This window comes from Carcharhinus amblyrhynchos, chromosome 4 (genome assembly GCF_965287045.1).
Source record: "Carcharhinus amblyrhynchos chromosome 4, sCarAmb.v2.hapA, whole genome shotgun sequence".
NCBI lineage: Eukaryota > Metazoa > Chordata > Chondrichthyes > Carcharhiniformes > Carcharhinidae > Carcharhinus > Carcharhinus amblyrhynchos.
Window position 1 is genome coordinate 69,596,310 of NC_137327.1, and position 25,501 is coordinate 69,621,810.

Below are 25,501 nucleotides of genomic sequence, written 5' to 3' on the forward strand. Positions count from 1 at the left end.
TGTACAAAACTCTGGTGCGGCCGCACTTGGACTACTGTGTGCAGTTCTGGTCCCCACATTACAGGAAGGATGTGGAGGCTTTGGAGAGGGTGCAGAGGAGGTTTACCAGGATGTTGCCTGGTATGGAGGGGAGGTCCTATGAGGAGAGACTGAGGGATTTGGGGTTGTTTTTGCTAGAAAGAAGGCGGCTAAGAGGGGATCTTATTGAAACATATAAGATGGTTAGAAGTTTAGATAGTGTGGATAGTGATAGCCTTTTTCCTCGGATGGAGAAAGCTAGCACGAGGGGGCATGGCTTTAAATTAAGGGGGGGTAGTTATAGGACGGATGTCAGGGGTAGGTTCTTAACCCAGAGGGTGGTGAGGGATTGGAATGCCCTGCCTGCTGCGGTTGTAAATGCGCCTAGTTTGGGGACGTTTAAGAGATCCGTGGATAGGTTTATGGACGAAAAGGGATTGGTTTAGATTAGTGGGTCATTGTTTTTTAACTGGTCAGCTCAACATCGTGGGCCGAAGGGCCTGTTCTGCGCTGTAATGTTCTATGTTCTATGTTCTACACCATGAGACTCTCCCATCTAACAAGTACCCAAGGGGTCTTCCCCCATTCCCCACACATCTGACTACTCCACAACCCCCAAAGTGGGACTACATACCCCTTGATGGGATTCTCCCCACCCCACAGGCACTTTTCCTCCTTCTCCAAATCAACCCAACTCACCAACAACCCACACACATCCAACCCAATCCAATCTGATCAGCACCCAGCTCAAATCTGTCTCCACACCCCTCAGCCCCCACTCTCACCTCACCCCCACTCCTCCATCTCCCACCCTGTCCCAGGACCCAACTGCCCAAATAGATCCAACACATTCCAACCCCCTATGTTCCCACCCAAGACCCAACCTGAAGCCTGACACAACATCCCTGCCCCTGAGAACTGACCTTATGCCCCCAGGCTCAACTTGACAACACCATCACCTGCTTTCCCCTCGCCCCCCCCTCCCATCCCATTATTGGTTGCTGAGACACAATCTGACACACTCCTTATGCCAAATCTGACCCATACTACTCCCCTGTCACTGAGGTCCAACTCAACTTACCCATTCTTAGACTTGACTGGGCACCACCCATCCCCCAACTCACACCCTCATCCATTCCGCTCCCCCCCGCAACACTCAAGTGAGGCATGCTCCCCTCCCTCCATCCCAGGCACAGCTTAGGCTCCCCATCCCTACAATCACTCATCTGCCACCAAATCCTTCCCACTTACCATCCCCCTGAATTGTTAAGGACCTTTAAACTTACCAGCTTTATCGCAGCAAGTGTGGCCTCCTTGTTTCTCAGCTGTACTGGAGGCTCATCCCTGTGGTTACCCTGCACAGTGTGGAACTCACCAGGCCTGAGTCAGAGGTCAGGCAAGAGAAGATTTAAAAAAAACTGTGAGGAGGATGGTGATTCTGATTGTGGACAGTGAGAGGAATGGTGAACAGCGAGGGAGTGGTGAACAGCGAGGGGAGGGGGATGGTGAACAGTGACGAGGGGCGGTGAACAGTGAGGGAGGGGCGGTGAACAGTGATGGGGGGGCAGTAAACAGTGACGAGAGGCGGTGAACAGTGAGGAGGGTGGTGAACAGTGAGGGGGGGGCGGTGAACAGTGAGGGGGGGCGGTGAACAGTGAGGAGGGGGCGGTGAACAATGAGGAGGGCGGTGAGCAGCGAGGGAGGTGGTAAAAAGTGAGGGGGTGGTAAAAAGTGAGGGGGGGGGGCGGTAAAAAGTGAGGGAGATGGTGATAAATTCCAAGGGTCCAAGATGTTGGTGGAATGGTTGAAGAGATGGATGAAATTTAATGTAGAAAAATGTAAAGTGATACATTTTGGTAGAAAGAATGAAAACCAAAATATTTTAATAAAGTCATAATCAGAAAAGATAGGATGCAATAATAGAAGGACTAGGGCGTATATGAAGGTGGTGAGGCAAACTGAGAAAGCGGCTGAAAAAGCATATATGAACCTGAACCTTATAAATTGTGGCATAGAGTATACAAAAGTGAGTAAATTATCTAATGGTACTGGTTTGATGGTCATTGGTTTGATCTCAACTCGATATTTGTGTCCAATTTTGGGCAGTACATTTTAAGGAGGGTGTGAAGGCTTTAGAGGAGATGCAGAGAAGATTCAAGGGGATGATTGGAGGCATGAGACATATATGTTGGATTGAAGAGGCTGGGTTTGCTCTCCTGTATTTTTCTGTATTATTTGTAGCGTTTGCTACAAGTTGGACCTTAACCTGGTTTCGTGAGACTTCCTCCTGAGAGAAGCCAGGGTTTAGAGGAGGGTTGATAAAAGTATTGAGGGGTCTGGACAGAATTGATTAGGAGATCAGCCATGATTATATTGAATGATTCGAGGGACTGAATTGTCCACTCCTGTACCTAGTTCTTACAATTCCTATGATTCTTGTGAATAGACAACTGCAATTAAAGGCTGTTTGTCAAGTGAGCCAAAGATAAAATATGAAGAACTGTTTTATCCACTGGGTAATTAGATGCTGCCTGAGAGTGTGATGGAAGCAGATTCAAATACGGCTTTCAGGGAATTGGATAAGCTCCCAAAGAGGAAACAATTGCAGGGCTATGTGAAAGGGCAGGGAATGGAACTAGCTAAACTTTCTCTTGCTGAAAGCCAGAACAGACTATTCCAGCTGAATGGCCTCTTTCTGTGCTATGATCATTCTATGATGCAGAGAACAACAATGTACTGATATAAGATGACAGACTATAATAATAATAATAATGGGTACACATACACTGTCGATCAGAAACCACATCTTGCCCAATATATCTGAGTTCCATTTTAGACACTATTCAGGTGAACTGAATAATCATTGGATGGATTCAGTATAATGGACCAATGGGACACATCACAATCATTTGATCCAATACCTTGCATGGTCTGAGTTTGTGTGTGAGTGCTTGCATACCTGAGTGCCTGTGTGTGTGTGTTTGTGTACCTCTGTACCTGTGCATGTGTTTCTGTGTGTGTGTGTGTATCTCTGTGCCTGGATGTACGTGTGTTTGCATATCTCTGTACGTGTGTGTGTGTTTTTGCGTATCATTGCGTCTGTGTATGTATGTGTGTGTCTGTGTATGTGTGTTTGCATATTTCTGTACCAATCTGTGTATTTGCGTATCTCTGTGCCTATATATGTTTGTATCTGTTTGCGTGTCTCTGTGCCTGTATGTGTGCATGTATATCTCTGTACCCGTGTGTGTGTGTTTGTGTATCTCTGTATCTGTAAGTGTTTGTGCGTGTTTGCTTATTTCTATACCTGTGTGTGTATGTGTGTGTGTATTTCTGTACCGATGTGTGTGTTTGCGTATCACTGTGTCTTTGTGTATGCTTGTGTGTCTGTATGTGTTTGTGTACCTCTGTGCCTGTGTGTGTGTGTGTGTGTGTGTGTGTGTGCACGCATTTGTGTATCTCTGTGCATCTGTGTGTGTCTGTGTGGCTGTCTGTTCCTATGGGCCTCCATACCCGTGTAACAATGTAAAACACATTATTTCAGTAGTAAGTGCTGATTTAAACGTCGTGAATACCCCGATGCCGGATAATTTTATATGTGAGCCAATAAAAAATATTAAATATAAGAAATGTGAGTGGAAACACAGCACGGGATATTCTGTCAATCTGTTTCGCTCTGTCCAAAAATCTTTGCCGGATGGACCCTGTGTCTGTGGGTGGGGGAGGTGGAGAGTGAAACGGACTGGGTCCCTCCAGCTCAGTGCTGTCCTTCACTTGAACACAATGCCCCAGACCATAGCCATGGAAATAGAAGCGACTGTCCCTCTGGTGCACCTCTTCTTGCTGTTTGCAAACACAGAAAGAATATTCCATTAGGATATTGACCCCCTATTCACTCATCATTACCCTGTACCAAGGGCTTGTATAGGATGGACGCTAAATACAGATCATATCCTCCCCTACAAAGTGTACTAGTCCTGAACTCACTCTCTAAGATGGTCAGTCAGCTTTGGCCTTGTCCATTCTCCCTCTAAGATGGTCACTAGCTCTGGCCTTGTCCACTCTCTAAGGTAGTCACCCCACTCTGGCTTTCTCTCAAATGGTCACCAGCTTTGGCCTTGTTCTCTCTCTAAGATAGTCAGTCAGCTCTGGCCTTGTCCATTCTCTCTTTCAAATGGTCATTAGCTCTGGCTTTGTCCTCTCCCTCAGATAGAACATAGAACATTACAGCGCAGTACAGGCCCTCTGGCCCTCGATGTTGCGCCGACCAGTGGAACCAATCTAAAGACCCTCTAACCTAAACTATTCCAATGTTATCCATATGCCTATCCACTGACCATTTGAACGCCCTTAAAGTTGGCGAGTCCACAACTGCTGCAGGCAGGGCATTCCACGACCTTACTACCCTCTGAGTAAAGAACCTACCTCTGACATCCGTCCTATAATTACCACAAATTATAGGATGACCTGATGGTCACTCAGGTCTGGCCTTGTCCATTCTCTCTCAGATGGTCATTCAGCTCTGGCCTTGTCCTTTTTCTCTCAGATGATCACTCAGCCCATGCCTTATCCACTCTGACATATCCCCTTTTTAAATCTTTCCCAACCCTCGTAATTACAATGAGTTGTTTTATTTGAGAAATGTGCTATGGTTCTAGGGCATTGCCAATCCCTTAACATGCACATCATGCAAAGATGATCAAGCAAGTTCTGTCTACTGTCGTGATACATCCAGCCTTCCTTTTCATATGGATATGGAATGGAGAATATCAGTTTCACAGTGACAGGCACACACCACAGACAATGTCACAAAGTTTACCCTGAAGCCTAGGTTGCAGAACTGAGTTAGTGTCCCAAATGTTGATTCCCTGTTCCTCAGGCCATACTCAGGCCCCAGCGAGTCGCCACTTTCGGTTCGGTTGACCAGTCCCTACCATAAACATGGCCCAGTGGAAACAAAAACAGAGAAAGTGGGAATTAAAAGGGACCAAATCAAACAGCCCAGATTATGAAAAATTCCCAAACCATAATTAGAGCTGAACTACCATATCCTACCAAACTGCCTCTTAATCAAAGGCGTTGACAGAGACACATTAGCATTGATGCATCTCATTTGACCCTTACATATGTTTAACCTGCTGCTTTGTGGCAATATGGGACCAGAACACTTCTTTATGAACAGCAATTGGGGCTGAGTCCATTGAGAAACCTTGTGACCTGACATTATGGAGAACTATATAAACAATGGACTGGATTTTGCTGAATGAAATAATGGTGTTTGAATGACACAATCCATTAATAATGCACTGCTTGTGCAACAAATTGTGGCAAGGTTGACATTTGTCAGAAGTTGAAGCTGCTTGGCTCTGTTTTGCAATTAGCTCCATAAAAAAAACCTCAATGTTTCACCTCCCTGTGATATTCACAAAGTTACTGCATTTGTACGTTACTTGCCCAGTGCATTCACCACAGAAAGGTATACCTGCTAATTAACAGTCTTAACTGCATGAAAGTTATTAATGACTAACAATCATGGAGTTGGGGGTAGGGTGTTAGCGTGGATAGAGGATTGGTTGTCAAATAGGAGGCAGAGAGTGGGGGTCAATGGGTGCTGTTCGGATTGGCGGTTGGTGACTAGTGGGGTGCCCCAGGGGTCGGTGCTGGGGCCTCAGCTATTTACCATTTATATAGATGATCTGGAGGAGGGAACCGAGTGTAGGGTGTCGAAATTTGCTGATGACACCAAGATTGGGGGAAAGGCAAATTGTGCGGAGGGTGTGGAGAGTCTACAGAAGGATCTAGATAGGCTGGGCGAATGGGCCAGGAAATGGCAAATGGAATTTAATGTTGGCAAGTGTGAGGTGGTCCACTTTGGTAGGAAGAATGGTAGGAAGGACTATTACTTACGTGGCGAAAAACTGCAGCAGGCGACGGTGCAGAGGGACCTCGGGGTCCTTGTGCATGAGTCGCAAAAACCCAGCCTGCAGGTGCAGCAGGTGGTCAGGAAGGCGAATGGGACGCTGGCCTTCATAGCGAGGGGGATTGAATATAAAAGTAGGGAGGTCTTGCTGCAGCTGTATAGGGCATTGGTGAGGCCGCAGCTGGAGTACTGTGTGCAGTTTTGGGCGCCGCACCTGCGCAAGGATATTTTGGCCTTGGAGGGAGTGCAGAGGAGGTTTACTAGGCTGATACCGGAGTTGAGGGGGTTGAGCTATGAGGAGAGGCTGAATAAACTAGGCTTGTACTCGTTAGAGTTTAGAAGAATGAGGGGAGATCTCATTGAGACGTATAAGATGATGAATGGGATGGATAGGATAGAGGTGGAGAGACTCTTCCCGCTCAAAAAAGACAGTAGGACTAGGGGGCACAGCCTCAAGATAAAGGGGGTGCGGTTTAGAACGGAGTTGAGGAGGAACTTCTTCACTCAAAGGGTGGTGAATCTCTGGAATTCTCTGCCCGTTGAAGTGGTGGAGGCTGCCTCACTAAATATTTTTAAGAAGCGGGTTGATGGGTTTTTGATAAGAGAGGGGATTAAGGGTTATGGGGAGAGGGCGGGAAAGTGGAACTGAGCCACGACAGATCAGCCATGATCTTATTGAATGGCGGGGCAGGCTCGAAGGGCCAGATGGCCTACTCCTGCTCCTATTTCTTATGTTCTTATGTTCTTATGTTCTTAATCATCTCTCTGGCTCAGGAATTGAACAAATTTAACTATGGAGTTTAAGTTTGCCAGTTTTATGTCTCTTTATGAAACTGAAAATCTTAAAAACATTGAAGCATAAAAACTAGGAGCAGGAGTAGATTATACAGCTCATGGATCCTGCTCTGCCATTCAACATGATTATGGCTGATCTTCTATCTTAACACCAAACTCCTGCTCTCCCCATACCCCTTGACATGTTTAGAGTCTAGAAATCTACCTATTGCCATCTTCAATATCTTCAGTAACTTGACTTCCACAGGTTTCCGTGGAAGAAAATTCCATAGATTCATTACCCTCTGAGTGAAAAAATTTCCCCTTATCTCACTCTTAAATGGTCTATCCTGTATCTTGAGACTGTGACTCCTTGTTCTAGAAGAAACCCTAGCCAGAAGAAACAATGTTTCTGCATCCAGTCTGTTCAGCACTGTCAGACTTTTATATGTTTCAATCAGATCACCTCTCATTCTTCCAAATTCTTCCTTCCAAAGGTCTTATTGAACCTGCAGGTAGAGGATGTGGTTAAGAAGGCGTATGGTGTACTGGCCTTCATCAGTCGAGGAATTGAGTTCAGGAGTCAGGAGATAATGGTCAGACCCCACTATTCTGTGCTCAGTTCTGGTCGCCTCATTACAGGAAGGATGTGGAAGCCATTGAAAGGGTGCAGAGGAGATTTACAAGGGTGTTGCCTGGATTGGGTGGCATGCCTTATGAGGATAGGTTGAGAGAGCTCCGTCTTTTCTCCTTAGAGAGATGAAGGATGAGAGGGGACCTGATAGAGGTTTATATGATGTTGAGAGGTATTGATCAGGTGGATTCTCAGAGGCTTTTTCCGAGGGCTGAAACGGCTGCCACAAGAGGACACAGGTTCAGGGTGTTGAGGAGTAGGTACAGAGGAGATGTCAGGGGTAAGTTTTTCATTTAGAGGGTGGTGGGTGAGTGGAATCAGCTGCCATCGGTGGTGGTGGAGTCAGATTCGATAGGGTCTTTTAGGAGACTTCTGGATGAGTACATGGGGCTTAGTAAGATTGAGGGTTATAGGTAAGCCTAGTAGGGAGAGATATGATTGGCGCAATTTGTGGGCCGAAGGTCCTGTTTGTGCTGTAGTTTTTCTATGTTCTATGAACCAATGTCTCCTCATACTCCAATCTTGCCATCCCTAAAATCAGACTGGTGAACCGTTGCTGCACTCCCTCTGTGGTAAGTATATCCTTTCATAGTTATAGAGACCAAAAAACTGCAGTATTCAGTATTCTTTGTACTAAAGGCACTGCTTCATCTCATTGCCAATGATGTACTAATTTTGCAAGCTTATTAATATTTTAAACAAATAACAGAGGATTAAACAGGGCTGAAAGGCCAAACAGTTAAATTGAGAACCAACAGGACAAATTCTAGCAATGTCTCAGACCGTCCATTTCCGACTTACAATCTGTTGCTGTTTCTGTTTCTTTCGAAGCCGCATGAATTCTTTGTGCTGCCGAGACACAAAGTTGACTGCTGCATATTCAAGTAACGCAGCAAAGACATACAGAAGGCAGACAGCCATCCAAATATCGATAGCTTTAACATAGGAGACCTGTCAGAACAAAGGCTACCATTACATGAAGCTCACAATGGTTCACACAGTACATGCCCAGCACAGGCATGTAGATATTACATATAATCAACACAATTTATGAAAACCACATCTTTAAAAATTGCAAAAAATGGCATCAAGGGATGCAATTCGCTGAAGTGAATGTCAGGGATTATTATTGACGTGTGTGTACTAAATGTAATTGATTTTAAGCCAATGTAAGGCAAGAATGATTGATAAAAAACTATAATTGATTTGTTTTTGGTTGTATACAGCAGATTTATCGGAGAGGTTCTGTTGCTCTATCTCAGAGCTACTTAATCCTTTTGGTGATCCCCTGGCAGCTGCTTGTTTTTCTTTTAAATAATTATTACGTGTTTATACAGAGATACAGTTAAGACAGTGCTGGTCATCTCGATTTACCCTACAACAGTGCCTCTCTGTGTTTCCTTCTCAGAAGTGTTGTGTCAGTTTGCAAAGTAAACCTGAGAAGAGAGAGCAGCAAAGGGTGGCACCGTGGTCAGCACTGCTACCTCATAGCATCAAGAACTTGGTTCAATTCCAGCCTCGGGTCACAGTCTGTGTGGACTTTGCACATTCTCCCCATATCTGCGTGGGTCTCCTCCGGGTGCTCTTGTTTCCTCCTACAGTCTGAAGATGTGCAGGTTAAGTTGATTCAACATGCTATATTGACCCTTACTGTCAAGGGGATTAGCAGAATAAAGATGTGGGATGATGGGGATAGGGCCTGGATGGGATTGTTGTTGGTGCAGTCTTGATGGACTGAATGGTCTCCTTCTGCACTGTAGGGTTTCAATGATGATTTCTATGAATTGTGAACCATAATGTTTTCAGAACAAAACATGGAAATTTGCTCTATATATCCCACCAAAAAAATCATAGAATCATAGAATCCCTACAGTGCAGAAGGAGGTCATTTAGCCTATTGCATTGGCACTGGCTCTCTGATAGAGAATCTTATCCAAGCCCTATCCCCGCAATCCTACATATTTGCCCCAATAATTCTCCTAAACTACACAGCTTAGAAAAATAAGGGGCAATTTAGCATGGCTAATCCACTTAATGTCTTTGGACGGTGAGTAGAAATCAGAGCACCTAGAGGAAACTCACACAGATAAGGGGAGAACGTGCAAACTCCACATAGATCCAAGACTGGAATTTAAACCTGGTGCTGTGAGGCAGCAATGCTAACCACTGTGCTATCATCTTGGGGGTTACCACTGTACAGAAACTGAACTAGTCCAGACACATAACTAATATAGATAGCTACAAAGAAAGACTGGTAATTTCATGGTGATTAGCCCACCTCCTGACTACCCAAAGCTTGTTCAACATCTACAAGCTACAAGTCAGGAGTGTGATAGAACACTCTTCACTTGTCTAGATCCAACAACACTCCAGAAACTTAACATCACCAAGGACAAAGTAGCCCACTTGATTGGCACTCCGTTCTTACTACAGACAAGAAACAAACAGGCTAACTTCACTTATTTCCTCTCATCAACTTTCCAAAGAAGATGTCTTGAATTATTTTTAAACTATGCAGTGGCATGTTTTCCCAAACTTGGCTTGAGTGATTGAAATTACTAATAACCTGCAGCAAATTTACATCATGATTAACTCAGAATGTTAGGTTATCACACACACACACACACACACACACAAACCACAGAAGCGTGAGGTGCAGGCTTCTGCCTGGACAGTTGCTTATTGATGGTTCATCAGCTGGATGTTGAACAGCAGGCAGCTTGTGAGGCTAAAGATGTAATGTTAAGGCTGTGCAAAGAATCCAGAGGCATGGCTCATGTGACATGTTGCATTAATGCTTAATTGTAGCTTAACAATCAGTTTTTGTGTTTCTGGCCAGAATTCCATTGATTCCCTTGGGTGGACAAGGTGTGTATTAGCACTTTTTCCTGTATGATGAGTTCTGATCTTTTTCTATTGTGATAATTCAGGTTGGGAACAAGTTTGCCTGCACTTTCTCTGTTTTCATTGCTTATAAAGTTAAAGCTTATTTATGAGTCACAAGTAAGGCTAGCATTGACACTGCAATGAAGTTGCTGAGAAATTTCCCAAGTCACCACACTTCAGCATCTGTGCGGGTCATTGCACTTAACCAGTACATCTTCCAGATGTCCTATAAGAGGTCTGTAAAATTACATGTGAGATTCCAAAAGCTGAAGAAAATAATTTTTTGCTCGTAATTCCTGGTAGCAACATCCAGAACAATGGGTAAAGCCTGTGGTCATGTAACTCGTAGCAACCATCTTATTTGGTTTAGCAGAAAATCCATTCGCTCTTCAATATTCACTCCCTCTACCACTGACACACATGGAAGAATACTATTGTAATAAGTCCACGGAGGCAAAAGTCCTGTCACCAAGTTACTTTATTTACACCATACATCTGTACACAGCCAGGTCTCCAGTTGCTGCTACTCCAGTTAGTGCTGCTGCCTCACGATGCCAGGGACCCGGGTTCAATTCCCGGGGGCACAGTGGTTAGTGCTGCTGCCTCATAGCGCCGTGGACCTGGGTTCAATTCCCGGCAGCACGGTGGCACAGCGGTTGACGCTTCTGCCTCAGTGCCAGGGACTCGGGTTCAATTCCCGACATGGATCGCTGTCTGTGTGGAGTTTGTGCATTCTCCCTGTGCTCCTGTTTCCTCCCACACTCCAAAGTGTGCAGATTGTGTTGATTGGCCGTGCTAAATTGCCCTTTAGTGTCAGGGGAACTAGCAGGGTAAATACATGGAGTTATGGGGGTAGCAGCTCAGTAGGATTGTGGTCGGTGCAGACTCAATGGGCTGAATGGCCTCCTTCTACACTGTAGGGTTCTATGATTCTATGCTCCCTGCTGAATGCAGTCTGGGAGTATGGCATGCCTGCTTTAAATAGGGAGCATGAGGCTCCCTGATTTAACCATCAATTAGGACTCATCGGTAGATCATACTCTAGCAAGCCAACCTCATTAGCATGGCTGAAGTCATCACAACTATATATGCGATACACTGAAACAACGCACCAAATTTCCTTTACAGCTCCTTCCAAATCCATGATCTCTACCACCTATATGAATAAGGGAAATAGACACATGGAATACCACCACCTTCGAGTTCTCCAAGCCATTCACTATTCCGACTTGGAAATATATCACCCGTGCTTCACTGTTGCTGGAATTCTCTTCCCAACAGCACTGTGGAATGTACTTACACCATGTGGACAGGGTGGCATGGTGGCACAGTGGTTAGCATTGTTGCTTCACAGTGCCAGGGACACAGGTTTGGTTCCCAGCTTGGGTCACTATCTGTGCGGAGTTTGCACATCCTCCCTGTGTCTCCGTGAGTTTCCTCTGGGTGCTCCGGTTTCCTCCCACAGTCCGAAGTAGTGTGGTTTAGGTGGATTGGCCATGCTAAACTAATGCCGGGGGCTAGCTAAGGTAAATGCATGGGGTTATGGCGAAAGGGCCTGGGTGGGATTATGGTTAGTGTAGACTTGGTGGGCCGAATGACCTCCTTCTGCACTGTAAGATTCTATGGTTCAAGAAATAGCTCACCACCACCTTCTCAAGGTCCGTCAGCAATGGGCAATGAGTCCAAAAGAGAAAATGCTGGAAAATCTCAGGAGGTCTGGCAAGGAAAGAAAAGAATTGATGTTTCAAGTTCAGATGACCCTTTGTCAAAGCTTCCTTCCCTTACAAATGCTGCCAGACCTGCAGATTCCAGCATCTGCAGTAATTTGCTTTTAATGGGTAATGAGTATTGGCCTTGCCAGTGATGTTCAAATGAATGATCCCCATGAAAGAATAATAAGCGCCTAAACACAGAATGAAAGAAAATAATTTTTGGTGGTGATTCCCAGTAAAGGCTTATCATAGTTATTCTTCAAAATTTCTTCTCTTTTCCCTTTATAAAAACAGAAATAAACAAAACTATCTGAATGATTGATTTCACAGCCATTTTGTCTCTTGCTCTGCTGATAACACACTGTGAACTGTCAAAATGACCCACTTAATAGGCAGGCCTAAACAAGTAAACTTGCCTCCTGCAGCTCATTTCATTACCTCAGGTACCCTATAACCAATGTAGTGTTTTTGAAGTGTACTCACTGTTGTACTTTGGAAGCGTTGCAACCAATTTGTACACTGCAAGATCTCAGGGCAGCAATGTGCTAAATGATAAAACAAGCTAGTTGTTTTCACCAGTGGGACATTATTGCTTGATCCTGCACTGACCTTTGGGAGTGAGGCCCTGGAGCCTGAGCTCTGTGTTGTCATGGTGAGAACCGTGGTAATCCCAAGGCCAACCCGTGCTGGTGCAGCATCCATGTTGATCCAAAAGGAGACCCAGGACAGGATGACGATGAGGAGACTGGGGATGTACATCTGGATGAGGTAATAGCCCATCTGCCTCTCCAAGTGGAATTTGACCTGAATGCAGGTGAATGTGCCTACATTGCACAAAGAAACACCATTCATCAATAGTGCAATATAGCTCAAATCAAGTCATCCAGGTAACATACTAAACTATCTATCGCTCGGTCCATACATTCACTATTTAACCACCCACTGAATTGTAAGGAACCCTTGGTTTCTGCTGATGTTTCCTCTTGTGGGTCTGTCCAGAACCAGGAGGCACGGTTTAAAAATTAAGCATTGCCCTTATAAGAGCGAGGTGAGGCGAAGTTTTTCTCCAGAGGGTTGTGTGACTTTGGAACGCTCTGCATCAGAAGGCAGTGGAGGTGGCATTACTGAATATTTTCAAGGTGTAATATTTTTAAACACCCTTTCCACTTCCATCTTGTCAAGGTCTTTCAGGATCTTATCTGCTTCAATCAAGTCACCCCTCATTCTTTTAGACTGCAATGGAAAGAAGCCCAGCATATTCAACCTATCCTCATAAGACAACCTGCTCATTCTCAGTAGATTATTTCTTGTAGGCTAGGGAGTTAAAAATTATTGTGGGTAAATAAGAATGTGGAATTAGAGACAGACAGATCAGCCATGATCATGTCAAATGGTGGAGCAGGCTCGAGGGGCTGAATGGTTTACTCCTGCTCCTATTTCATATGTTCACATCCTTATCTGGTCTGACCAACAAGTGACTCCAGATTAGAACATAGAACATAGAACACTACAGCACAAACAGGCCCTTCGGCCCACGAGTTGTACCGATCACATCAACACCTACCAATCCATAGACCTATCTATAACCCCCAATCCCATTAAACCCCATATACTCATCCAGAAGTCTTTTAAAAGACCCCAGCGAGTTCGCCTCCACCACCACTGACGGCAGCCGATTCCATTCACTCACCACCCTCTGAGTGAAAAACTTACCCCTAACATCATTTCTGTACTTCCCTCCCCGCACCTTAAATCTGTGTCCTCTCGTAGTGACCATTTCAACCCGGGGAAATAGCCCCTGAGAATCCACCCTATCTATTCCTCTCAACATTTTATAAACTTCTATCAGGTCGCCTCTCAACCTTCGTCTCTCCAGGGAGAAGAGTCCCAGCTCCCTCAACCTAACTTCATAAGGCATGCCTCCCAGTCCAGGCAACATCCTTGTAAATCTCCTCTGTACCCTTTCAATAGCTTCTACGTCTTTCCTATAGTGAGGCGACCAGAACTGCGCACAGTACTCCAAATGAGGCCTGACTAGGGTCTTATAAAGTTGCAGCATTACCTCCCAATTCCTAAACTCAATCCCTCGATTAATGAAGGCCAGTACACCATACGCCTTCTTGACCACATCCTCCACCTGCGAGGCCGATTTAAGAGTCCTGTGGACCCGGACCCCAAGATCCTTCTGCTCTTCAACACAGCTAAGACTCCGGCCCTTGATAGTGTACTCGTTCATCCTGTTGGTTCTGCCAAAATGGACGACTACACATTTATCCGCGTTGAAGTCCATCTGCCACTTCTCCGCCCAGTCCTGCATCCTATTTATGTCCTGCTGCAACTTTTGACATCCTTCCAGACCATCCACAACATCACCGACCTTCGTGTCATCAGCGAACTTACTTACCCATCCCTCCACTTCCTCATCCAGGACATTTATGAAAATGACAAACAGCAAGGGCCCTAGAACAGATCCCTGGGGCACTCCACTGGTGACTGACCTCCATGCTGAAAAAGACCCATCCACAACCACTCTCTGCCTTCTGCAGGCAAGCCAGTTCTGGATCCACAAGGCCAAAGGCCCTCGGATCCCATGCCCTCTCACCTTCTCAAGAAGTCTTGCATGGGGGACCTTATCAAACGCCTTGCTGAAGTCCATGTACACCACGTCCACTGCACTTCCTTCGTCAATGTGTTCAGTCACATTATCGAAGAACTCACCTAGGCTCGTAAGGCACGACCTGCCCTTGACAAATCCATGCTGACTATTTCTGATCATGTCAAACCTCTCCAAATGCCCGTAAATCTTGTCCCTCAGTAGCCTCTCTATCAGCTTACCAACCACTGAGGTCAGACTCACCGGCTGGTAATTTCCCGGGCTATCTCTGTTCCCTTTCTTGAAAATAGGAACTACATCCGCAATCCTCCAATCTTCCGGAACATCTCCCGTCTCCATTGACGACGCAAAGATCATCGCCAGGGGCTCTGCAATCACTTCCCTCACCTCCCACAGTATCCTGGGGTACATCCCATCTGGTCCCGGTGACTTATCTATCTTGATAGAATTCAAAAGTTCTAACACATCCTCCTCCTTAATATCCACATACTCAATCTTTTCCATCTGCTGCAAATCCGTAGCAAAATCTCCCAGGTCAGATTGATAGTTTAATTCTAAACTGCCCTCTGAAATGGCCGGCAAACCACTCAGTTCAGGGGAAATAAGTGTGGGCAATAAATGATGACCTTGTCAACAATCCACACTTACCATGAAAGAATAAAGAAAAGCAATTAACTGAGAAAAGCCTAAGTTCAGCTCAGAGACTGAAACTCCTTGTACCTGGTAACCGTTGGAGGGCTGATTTCATATCATCAAGTTGTTCCTCAGCATTTTTTATTGCTATTCAATAAATGGGTTGGATGTTGAAGGGATGTCCCTGATCTTTAAGCCAGTAATTGGTCATGAATTTTTATCTGGTTTGTGTCTCAGCTAGGAGATCACATTGTACTGGTGTGATGGAATATGTTTATATTGTGATTCATACCACATTGCACTTGTGTGGGACAGGTTGGGTAGCTAAGAGGGTCTTTGTTCCTGTCCATCAGTGGCCCAATGTAAGATAGGGACCATTTTTTCACAGTGTGTTCTGGCCTTTGCCTAACTCTGCAAATGGGAACTCTCTCTAGTGCCATGATTCTCTCACCTGTGTTGTAGTATTTGGTGCAGTATCCTAGGTCTTTCTCTTCATTCAGAATGAATTGTGGAAGTGTTAATCCCTCTGCTACCTGGACCGACTCTTTCTCCAGCCATTCAAATATCAAATCATTCATCGTGTATCCAACTAGAGAGAGGGGGAGATCATTTAAAATGTTAGGTGAAACTATCCTGTAGAAGTATGATCCAGTGAGTGACAGAGATGCTTAAAGGGAGGTGTTGTATATTTTATATCTTCGATCTATGCAGAGATGATACCAGTTTATAAATATGCAGGAAATTTATTTACAGAGTTTTACAACAAAGAACAGTACAGCACAGAAACAGGCCCTTTGGCTCTCCAAGCCTGCACCGATCATGTTTACCTATCTAACCAATTTCTTATATCCCTCTAGTCCCCGTTATTCATATGCCTACCAAGATGTCTTAAATGTGACTAACATAATTGCCTCAACCACCTCACTTGGCAATGCATTCCAGGCCACCATCACCACTGTGTAAAATACTCCCCCCCGCACATCTCCACAGTATCTTTTCCCCCTTATCTTGAACTTGTGCCTCCTTGTAATTATCATTTCTGCCCTGGGAAAAAGTTTCCAACTGTTAACACTACCTATACCTCTCATAATTTTATAAACTTCTTTCAGGTCACCCCTCAGCCTCCATCTTTCCAGGGAGAACAATCCCAGTTTATTCAATCTCTCCTCATAGCTGATACCCTCCATACCAGGCAACATCTATGTAAATATTTTCTGCACTCTCTCCAAAGCCTCCACGTCCTTCTGGTAATGTGGGACAATATTCCAAATGTGGCCTAACCAACGTTTTATACAACTGTAACATTCACCAACTTTTATATTTGATGCCCCGCCCAATGAAGACAAGCAGGCCATATGCTTCCTTCACCACCTTTTCCACCTGTGCTGCCACTTTTAAGGATCTGTGGACCTGTACTCCCAGATCTCTTTGTGTCGATACATCTTATTGTTCTGCCATTTATTTTATAACTCCTATCTGAATTGGATCTACCAAAATGCATCACCTTGCATTTGCCCGGGTTAAATTCCATCTGCCATTTCTCCGCCCAATTTTCCAGTTTATCTTGCTGTATTCTCTGATAATCTTCATCAGTATCTGCAACTCCGCCAATCTTAGTATCATCTGCAAACTTGCTAATCAGACCAGCTACGTTTTCTTCCAAGTCATTTATGTACATTATAAACAGCAGAGATCCTCACACTAATTCCTGTGGAAAGCCACTAGTTTCCATTCAGGAAAACATCCTTCCACCACTACCTTCTGTCTTCTATGGCCAAGCCAGTTCTGAATCCATCTAGCGTGTTCACCACTGATCCCATCAGATTTAATCTTTTGCACCAGCCTGCCATGAGGGACCTTATCAAATGCTTTACTAAAGTCCATGTAAGTGACATCCACAGCCCTTCCCTCGTTAATCATTTTTGTCACCTCCTCAAAAACTCAATTAAATTAGTGAGGCATGGCCTCCCATGTACAAAACCACACTGTTTGTCGCTAATAAGACTATTCAGTTCCAACTATGTATAGATCCTATTCCTAAGAATCTTCTCCAACAGTTTCCCTATCACTGATGTCAAGCTCACTGGCCTGCAACTACCCGAGTTATCCTTGCTACCGTTCTTAAATAATGGGACAATATTGACTATCCTCTAATCCTCCGGTATCTCATCAGTGGCCAACGAAGAAACAAAGATTTCTGTTAGAAGCCCAGCAATTTCATCTCTTGTCTCCTTCAGAAATCTAGGATAGATGCCATCTGGCCCTGGGGACTTGTTTACCTTATCCTTTACAATTCACCTAACACTTCCTCTCTTGTAATGATAATTTGTTCTATAGGGTTTACACACCCCTTCTAGACATCATCAACTGACATGTCCTCCCTTTAATATAATGCTTTAAAACATCTCCACCATCCTACCGACTCAGCTTTGAGTAGCTTTTATTTGCTCTGAGTTGGTACTCAATGCTCAACCGACCAAGGACAGTGAGTATAGATAAGTTACAAGACGCACATATTAAAACACAGAAAAATGAACCATTGAATTACTGTACGGCCTTAATGGCCAGAATAATGAGGACTGACATTCATGCAAAGGTCAATACAGGGTTTACAGGAACCCTGATACTCACAACTTTCTAGTTGCATAGCACATGTCTGAACATCCATGGGGAAATTCTTCAGGTCCATGGGACATGAGAGGATTAACGTGAGCCTGCAGGCAACAGGAAATATGTGATAGCATCTAATGCCTTGGGTTGTTCTTAATTTAATATCATAGGTGATTGGACAGGAGGTTGGAATTCCACAAATAAGAGACTGAGCCACACTAGTGTCATGGGTCGAGAGTCAGGTAGTAGAATGTCAAGTTGTCTCAGGTAAAACAGTTTGTAAAGATGCAGGAATATGTTTAAAAATAAATAACTTATGTTCATTGCAAAAGAAAGAGCTCCTCTGCTCTTACTAAAAATAATGCCGTAGGATCTTCAACACCCATTGAGAGGCAGGTGGACCTTGGTTTAACGTCCCATCAAATGCCAGCAGTTCTGACAGTGCAACAGTACCTCAGTACTGACCCACTAACAATACTGACTCTCTGACAGTGCAGCACTCCCTCAGTACTGACCCTCTGACAGTGCAGCACTCCCTCAGTACTGACCCTCTGACAGTGCAGCACTCCCTCAGTACTGACCCTCTGACAGTGCAGCACTCCCTCAGTACTGACCCTCTGACAGTGCAGCACTCCCTCAGTACTGACCCTCTGACAGTGCAGCACTCCCTCAGTACTGACCCTCTGACAGTGCAGCACTCCCTTTGTGGTGCTGTGGGAGCGTCAGTGATGTTTATCATTTTATTCTCTGTTGGGAAACTTAACTCTGTAACACGCTGATTCAAGTAAGAGTGTTACAACCTACGACATGGGAGACAAACCCTTTAACTAGACTTCGCAAGCCTTTGATCAGCAACAAGTCACACTGAGTGCAAACTGGCACCTATTGAGAGGGTTACATCTGAACATGTTAACTGGAAGAAGAGCAGATTGTGCACACTGACACTTAACTGGTGAGTACAGAAAGTGTCTTGCATTGATAAACTAAGCCAACAATCGATAAACAAAATATTTTGCTGATTGATGTCAGAGTCAGTATTCAAAGTGTTTATGATGGGTTGCAACGTGTAGTTACTTCCAGTTTAAGCTGAACATTAATATCTCTGCCTGTGCATACTGTTAGATATTAATCTCCCACTGCAGGGAAAACATTCAAGGTGCTTTAAAAAATGTAGCTTTAATCATCAAAAAGACAATGTCTGTCCTCACACAGATCTTTATGGAGTCAATGTTTCTACAGCTTTATGGTACAGGATGTTTGATTTTAAACAAATGAGACTTGAATTTATACTTTAGAATCTCCCAGTAATACTAGGCATGTTTCACATTGAGTAGAAAAAGCATTACAATAGAACTTATTAACACAGTAACTGGCCAATGCCTTAATGGAAAATTAACTCCATTGCCATAGACTGCAAGCAACAACAAAAGATTTCTAAGGACCATTTTGGAGATAGTGCATTGTTTGATATCACATCTGAAGTACAGCACCTCTTATAGTCCTGCATCCACTTGATATGGTGAGTAAAGCTCCCTCGACACGTTCCCGATAAAAAAAATGCCCAAGACAGAATCAGCAGGGATTAGATACAAAATAAAGTTCCCTCTATACCTTCCCCATCAAACACACTGAGGACAGATGCAGCGTAAGGTTAGATAGAGTATAAAGCTCCCCCTACACTGTTAGGGTTTCTCTGTAATGTTTCAGCATCTTGTTTCTCTGCTTGAAGGCAGTTCCAACCATAGCATCCGCCGTCCACCACCAGTAGGACGGGGAGGCGTGTCCCTTCTCCATACTGGCTATAAGAGGATTAAACTCTGATCTAAACTGATCGTCCAGCCACCTGAACAAATTGGGCCCCCAAGGGGTCCGAGTTGCTGTGGCATTGTACACTTTTGCAGCATAATGTAGATTGAAGCTATGGATGGTATGGTAGTGTTCCAAAATTTTTCACCACATGACAGACCAGGAATTTCACACACTTATTGTCTGCCATTGGTGTCTGTTGGAAAATATGCAAGTTGCTTCTCTATCTGTTTGGTCGCATTATGAATATGCCTTCCGTGGACATTTGATTGGGATCTGTACCTAGTGCTTCTGGCTCTGAAGCAGAGATGCTACCCACTGTGCCATAAAACCTCCTCTTCACCCTACTCATCTGTAAAACCGTCCTTGATTCTGACGAACTCTATTAAATCATCCCAGCTTTCTCTGTTGTAAGATCATTCCCAGTTGTTCTGAGTCTCTCCACTCACCCTCTGTTTAGGTATTATTATTGAAATCAGCTCATTATTCAGCAAAGACGCACACTGTTCTGAGGCCTGCTGATATTTCCAGATGCCACCCCTCACCTGATGCTGTATAACACATTCCCATTTTTAAAGATCCGCAGCAGTTTGTTGTCTGTTGTCACCTCATGGAAATTGGCTCCTTTCTCGTTGGCAAAGAACAGGTCTGGTTTCCAGATGGAATCCAACATGGAGGGATCGAGGTCGAGGGAGTCATCAGGGTACTCGCTGTACGCTAGTCGAGGGTCATTCCATTGTTGCCGTAAGAACACATTGAGTCTGTAATCCTTTGGGAAACAACAGGCCATTTATTATACCAGCTGATTCGAATAGATGGATGACATGAGCTGCCAAAAAATGTCTATTACATAATATTCAGTTTAAAAAGCGAGCCATTCTGTTCAACATCCTCTGCTAGTTTTGCTTCACATCAATCTCCGCCTAGCTTACTTCAACTGACCTTATCAGCAAAGTCTTCTATTGCTTTTTCCCTCATGTATTTATCCAGCTTTCCCAAGAATGAAATAAAAAACAGAAAATGCTGGAAAAACTCAGCAGGTTTGACTGCAGCAGTGGAGAGAATAACAGTTCATGTTTCAAGTCAAATCGGACTCTTCTTCAGAACTAAACAAGGTCTGTTCAATCACACCACATGAACAAAAGCAGGAATTGACAGTTACCTTCCTCTGGATTACTGCTGCCCAATGTCCAGCACCCACACCCCACCCCCTCCACCATGCACCTTCTTCAGACAGCACTGGACTGGTTCCTTTGCCATATCGAGGCCTGTCTCACCCCTCCAGCTCACCTGGCCAAAGTTAATGAGACATGAGTCTCACAAAGGCTGGCACTAGGTTTCATCCTCGACTGCTGGACTGCCCGTAGTTAATACAGACCTCAGGGCTGGGGTGTGAGGAGAGAAAGAGTGAGCAAAGGAAAGTGGAATTGAAGCCAAGTAGAATGAAGAAATGGGATGGAGATCTTGCAGCAAAGGAGCAGTTTGCTCACTCATCACCCGATGCTGGGGCTGTCTGCTCTGATCTCCTTTGCCTATGCCCAGGAAGAGAGGACAAAGAGAGGGTAGCAGATATAGAAAGGGGGTTCAGTTTCATGTTTCAGCATCAGGCAAGAGGCCAGAAGCAGGATGATGACAGAAATATGCTGTGATATTGTTCAAAGATATTAAAATCCAGGGAGCGAAATACAGTCTGATTTAATACTGACAATTCTTTGTGTGATGTGATTTTGACAGTAGTTTTATGGAGACCCCACACCCACCTTGCTATGTATCTTCCCAAGTCGCAGTGTTCAAACAAAACCCAGCCTCTCCAAGCAGAAATTCCACCTCTAACACTAATCTGGAATTATAAATCTAGTCTCAGTAATGGTGACCATAAAGCTTTCATCGATTATTGTAAAACCCATTTGGTTCACCAACGTTCTTTAGGGAAAGAAATCTGCTGTCCTTACTTGCTCTGGCCTACCCATGACTCCAGAGCCACAACAAAGTGGTTGACTCTGAACTGCTCTTTAAAATGGCCTAGCCAACTATTCAATTCAAGGGCAGTTCAGGATGGGAACAAATGCTGACCCAGCCAGTGACGCCCACATTCCCATAGGCAAATGAAAAAGTAAAAACCCAATCCTCAGTTCTCCCAACTATCTGACCATTCATCAGAGAAAAGGAACATTGAAAGGGTCATGAACCATCAACTATTCTTGACTGTCCCATTCCTAATCCCTTCTGTAGCTACAGCATTTACTCAAATTCTACCCCAATGATTGTGTCTCTGCATTTTGCAAGTCCTTGTGAACATTTTACTTTGAACAGGGTGTGTCATCTAGTGCTCACAACATTTTCTAATGCTGTGTCACACAACACAGCCAGCTTTTACTGACAAGTATCATCAGTGTTGGCTGCTGATTACCCAGTGTGGCCAGAGTCAGTTGTGCATCAATAGGAGCTCTGAGTCACATGGTCAGGTCTCAAGATCTGTGATCAAATCCATACTGGTGAATTAATGAGGGAATGCTGCACTATCACAGATGCCACTTTTCAGATGAGACATTAAACCAAGGACTAGTTAGCACTCTCAGGTGGGTGTAAAAGATCCAATGGCACTGCTCAAAGAAGAGCAAACAAGAATATAAGAAATAGGAGCAGGAGGAGCCATTCAGCCCCTGAGGTATGCTCCATCACTTGATAAGGGTTGATCTGATTGTGGTCTTAAACCCATATACTTGTCTGCCCCCATAATGCACTTGACTCCCTCGTTACTAAACATCTTTCTAACTCAGCCTTAAATGCAGTCAATGGCCCAGCTTCCACTGCTCTCTACAGAAGTCGACACACTAACTCATCATTTCTGGCGTAAGTGGGAGATTCCTTATTTTTAAACTTTGGTCTCCTAACTCTAGTCTCTCCCACAAGGGAAATATCCTTTCAACATTCGGCTTGTCAAATCTCCTCAGGACCAAGTATGTTTCAATAAGGTCACCTCATATTCTTCTAGACTCCAGTGGATACAGATGCAACTTGTCCAACTTCTACTCAGAAGATAAGATGATGAGGGGGATAGATAGAGTGGACGTGCAGAGACTATTTCCTCGGGTAGATGTAGTTGTTACTAGGGGGCATAACTATAAGGTTCATGGTGGGAGATGTAGGAGGGATGTCCGGGGTAGATTCTTCACTCAGAGAATGCTTGGAGTGTGGAATGCACTACCTGCTCTGTAGTGGAGTCGGACACTTTAAGAACTTTCAAACGGTTATTGGATAGGCACATGGAACACACCAGAACGATAGGGAGTGGGATAGCTTGATCTTGGGTTCAGACATAGCTCGGCACAACATCGAGGGACGAAGGGCCTGTACTGTTCTATGTTCTATAATCCTCCAATCCCAGGAATCAGTTGAGTGAATCTCCTGTGAACTGCTTCCAATCCAATTCTATCCTTTCTGAAGTAAGGAGACCAAAACTTACACAGTACTCTAGATGCGATGTCACTAATGCCCTGTAGAACTGTAACAACTTTTATATTTCATTCCCTTGCAAAAAAAAAATTGCATTTGCCTTCCTGATCAGTTGCTGTATCTACATACTATTTGTGATTCATGTACCGGGACATCAAACTATCTCTGTATCACTGAGTTCTGCAGTCTCTCTCCAGTTAAATAACATATTACTTTTCTATTCTGCCTGCCAAATGGACAAGTCCACATTTACCCATATTATACCCATTCTGTCAATCTTTTATTCTTTCACGGGATGTGGGTGTCGCTGATTAGTCCTGAATTAATTGCCCTTGCGAATTTGATGGTAGGCTGCCCTCTTGAACTACTGCAGTGTATAACATGTAGGTACACCCAGTGCTGTTAGGAAGGGAGTTCCATGATTTTGATCCAGTGATAGTGAAGGAACAGCAATGTATTTTCAAGTCAGGATTGCTAGTGACTTGGAAGGGAACATTAAGTGGTTCTGTTCCCAGGTGTCTGCTGCCCTTGTCTTTCCAGACGTGGACATCATGGATTTGGAAAGTGCAGTTGAAGGAGGCTTGGTGAGTTGCTGCAGTGCATCTTTTAGATGGTGCACACTGCTACCATTGTATGAATAGTGGATGTTGAAGGTGATGGATGGATGTGCCAGTCAGGTGACTGTTTTGTCTTGATGGTGTCGAGCTTCTTAAGTATTGTTAAAGCTGCACTCATCCAGACAAGTGGAGAGTTCCATCACACTCCTGATTTGTGCTCTGTAGATGGTGGACAAGTTTTGGAGATGTGCATTACTCCCCAAAGAATTTCTAGCCTTTGACCTGCTGTTGTCACCATAGTATTTACATGGTTAGTTCAATTCAGTTTCTGGTCAATGGTAACCCCCAGTGGGGGATTCAATGATGATAATGCCATTGAATGTCAAGGGGTAATGATTAGATGCTCTCTTGTTGAGGATGATCGGCACTTGTGTGGCACAAATGTAACTTGACAATTGCCAACCCAAGCCTAGATATTGTCCAGGTCTTGCCGCATTTGGGCACGAACTGCTTCAATATCTGAAGAGTCATAAATGATGCTGAACATTGTGCAATCATTGGTGAACATCCCCACTTCTGACATGATGATGGAAGAAAAGTCACTGAGGAACCTACTGAAGGCAGTTGGGCCTAGGATACTACCTTTAGGAACTCCTGCAGTGAAATCCTGGTGCTGAAATGATTGACCTCTAATCACCATAACCATCTTCCTTTGTGCCAGGTATGACTCAATGGAGAGTTTTTCCCTTGATTTCCCATTAACTTCAGTTTTGCTAAGTCTCCTTGATGCCACACTTGGTTAAATGCTACCTTGATGTCAAGGGCAGTAACTCTCACCTCACATCTGGAGTTCAGCTCTGTTGTCCATGTTTGAATCAAGGCTGTGATGAGGTCAAGAGCTGAGTGACCCTGGCAAAACTCAAACGGGGCATCACTGAGCAAGTTATTGCTGAGCAGGTGCTGTTTGATAGCGTTGTCGATGACTCCTTCCAACACTTTACTGATAATTCAAAGTAGATTGATGGGTCAATAATTGTTGGGTTGGGTTTGTCCTGTTTCTGTGTACAGGATGTTCCTGGACAAATTTCTACATAGCTAAGTAATGGCCAGTGTTGCAGTTGCTCTGGAACAGCTTGGCTATGGGCACAGCAAGTTCTGGAACACAGATTTTCAGTATTATTGCTGGAATATTATCAGGGCCCATAGTCTTTGCAGTATCCAGTGCCTTCAGCCATTTCTTGACATCATGTGGAGTGAATAAAATTGGCTAAAGACTAACATATGTGATGCTGGGAACCTTCGGAGAAAGCTGAGATGGATCATCCACTCAGCATTTCTGGCTGAAGATTGTTGTAAATGCTTCAGCCTTTTGCACTAGTGTGCTGGGCTCCTCCATCATTGGAGATGGGGATATTATTGGACCCTTCTCCTCCAGTGAGTTGTTTAATTGCCCACCACAATTCATGGTTTGATGTGCAGAACTTAGATCTAATCCCTTGCTTGTGGGATTACTTAGCTCTATCTATGGCTTGCAACTATGGTATGTGGTATGCAAGTAGTCCTGCGTTGCAGCTCCAACAAGTTGACATCTCATTTTTAGGTTTGCCTGTGCTGCTCATGGCATGGTCTCCTGCACTCTTCATTGAACCAGGGTTGATCCCCTGACTTGTGGTCATGGTAGAGTGGGGTATGCCAGCCCTTGATGTTACAGATTGTGTTGAGTAAAATTCTGCTGCTGCTAATAACCTATAGCACCTTATGCATGCCCACACTTGAGTTGCTAATTTGTTACTCCTACTGACACTGTCATGGACAAATGAATCTGCTACAGATAGATTGGTGAGGGTGAAGTCAAGTATTTTTTCCTCCTGCTGCTGGTTC

At 44.4% G+C, this 25,501-nt stretch overlaps 1 protein-coding gene across 1 annotated transcript in view; it reads right to left on the reverse strand.

Annotated features, from left to right (window-relative positions):
- Positions 1-3,576: 3,576 nt before the first annotated feature.
- The window catches only part of LOC145342434 (glycine receptor subunit alpha-4-like), a 103,946-nt gene continuing 82,021 nt past the window's right edge, over positions 3,577-25,501 (reverse strand). The window contains exons 5-11 of the mRNA XM_080187996.1: positions 20,153-20,376; positions 17,823-17,905; positions 15,643-15,780; positions 12,554-12,768; positions 8,148-8,297; positions 4,838-4,948; positions 3,577-3,861 (exon numbers count right to left, since the gene is read on the reverse strand). Coding sequence (XP_080044122.1) covers positions 3,577-3,861; positions 4,838-4,948; positions 8,148-8,297; positions 12,554-12,768; positions 15,643-15,780; positions 17,823-17,905; positions 20,153-20,376 — 1,206 coding nt within the window. The remainder of the gene's footprint in view (positions 3,862-4,837; positions 4,949-8,147; positions 8,298-12,553; positions 12,769-15,642; positions 15,781-17,822; positions 17,906-20,152; positions 20,377-25,501) is intronic.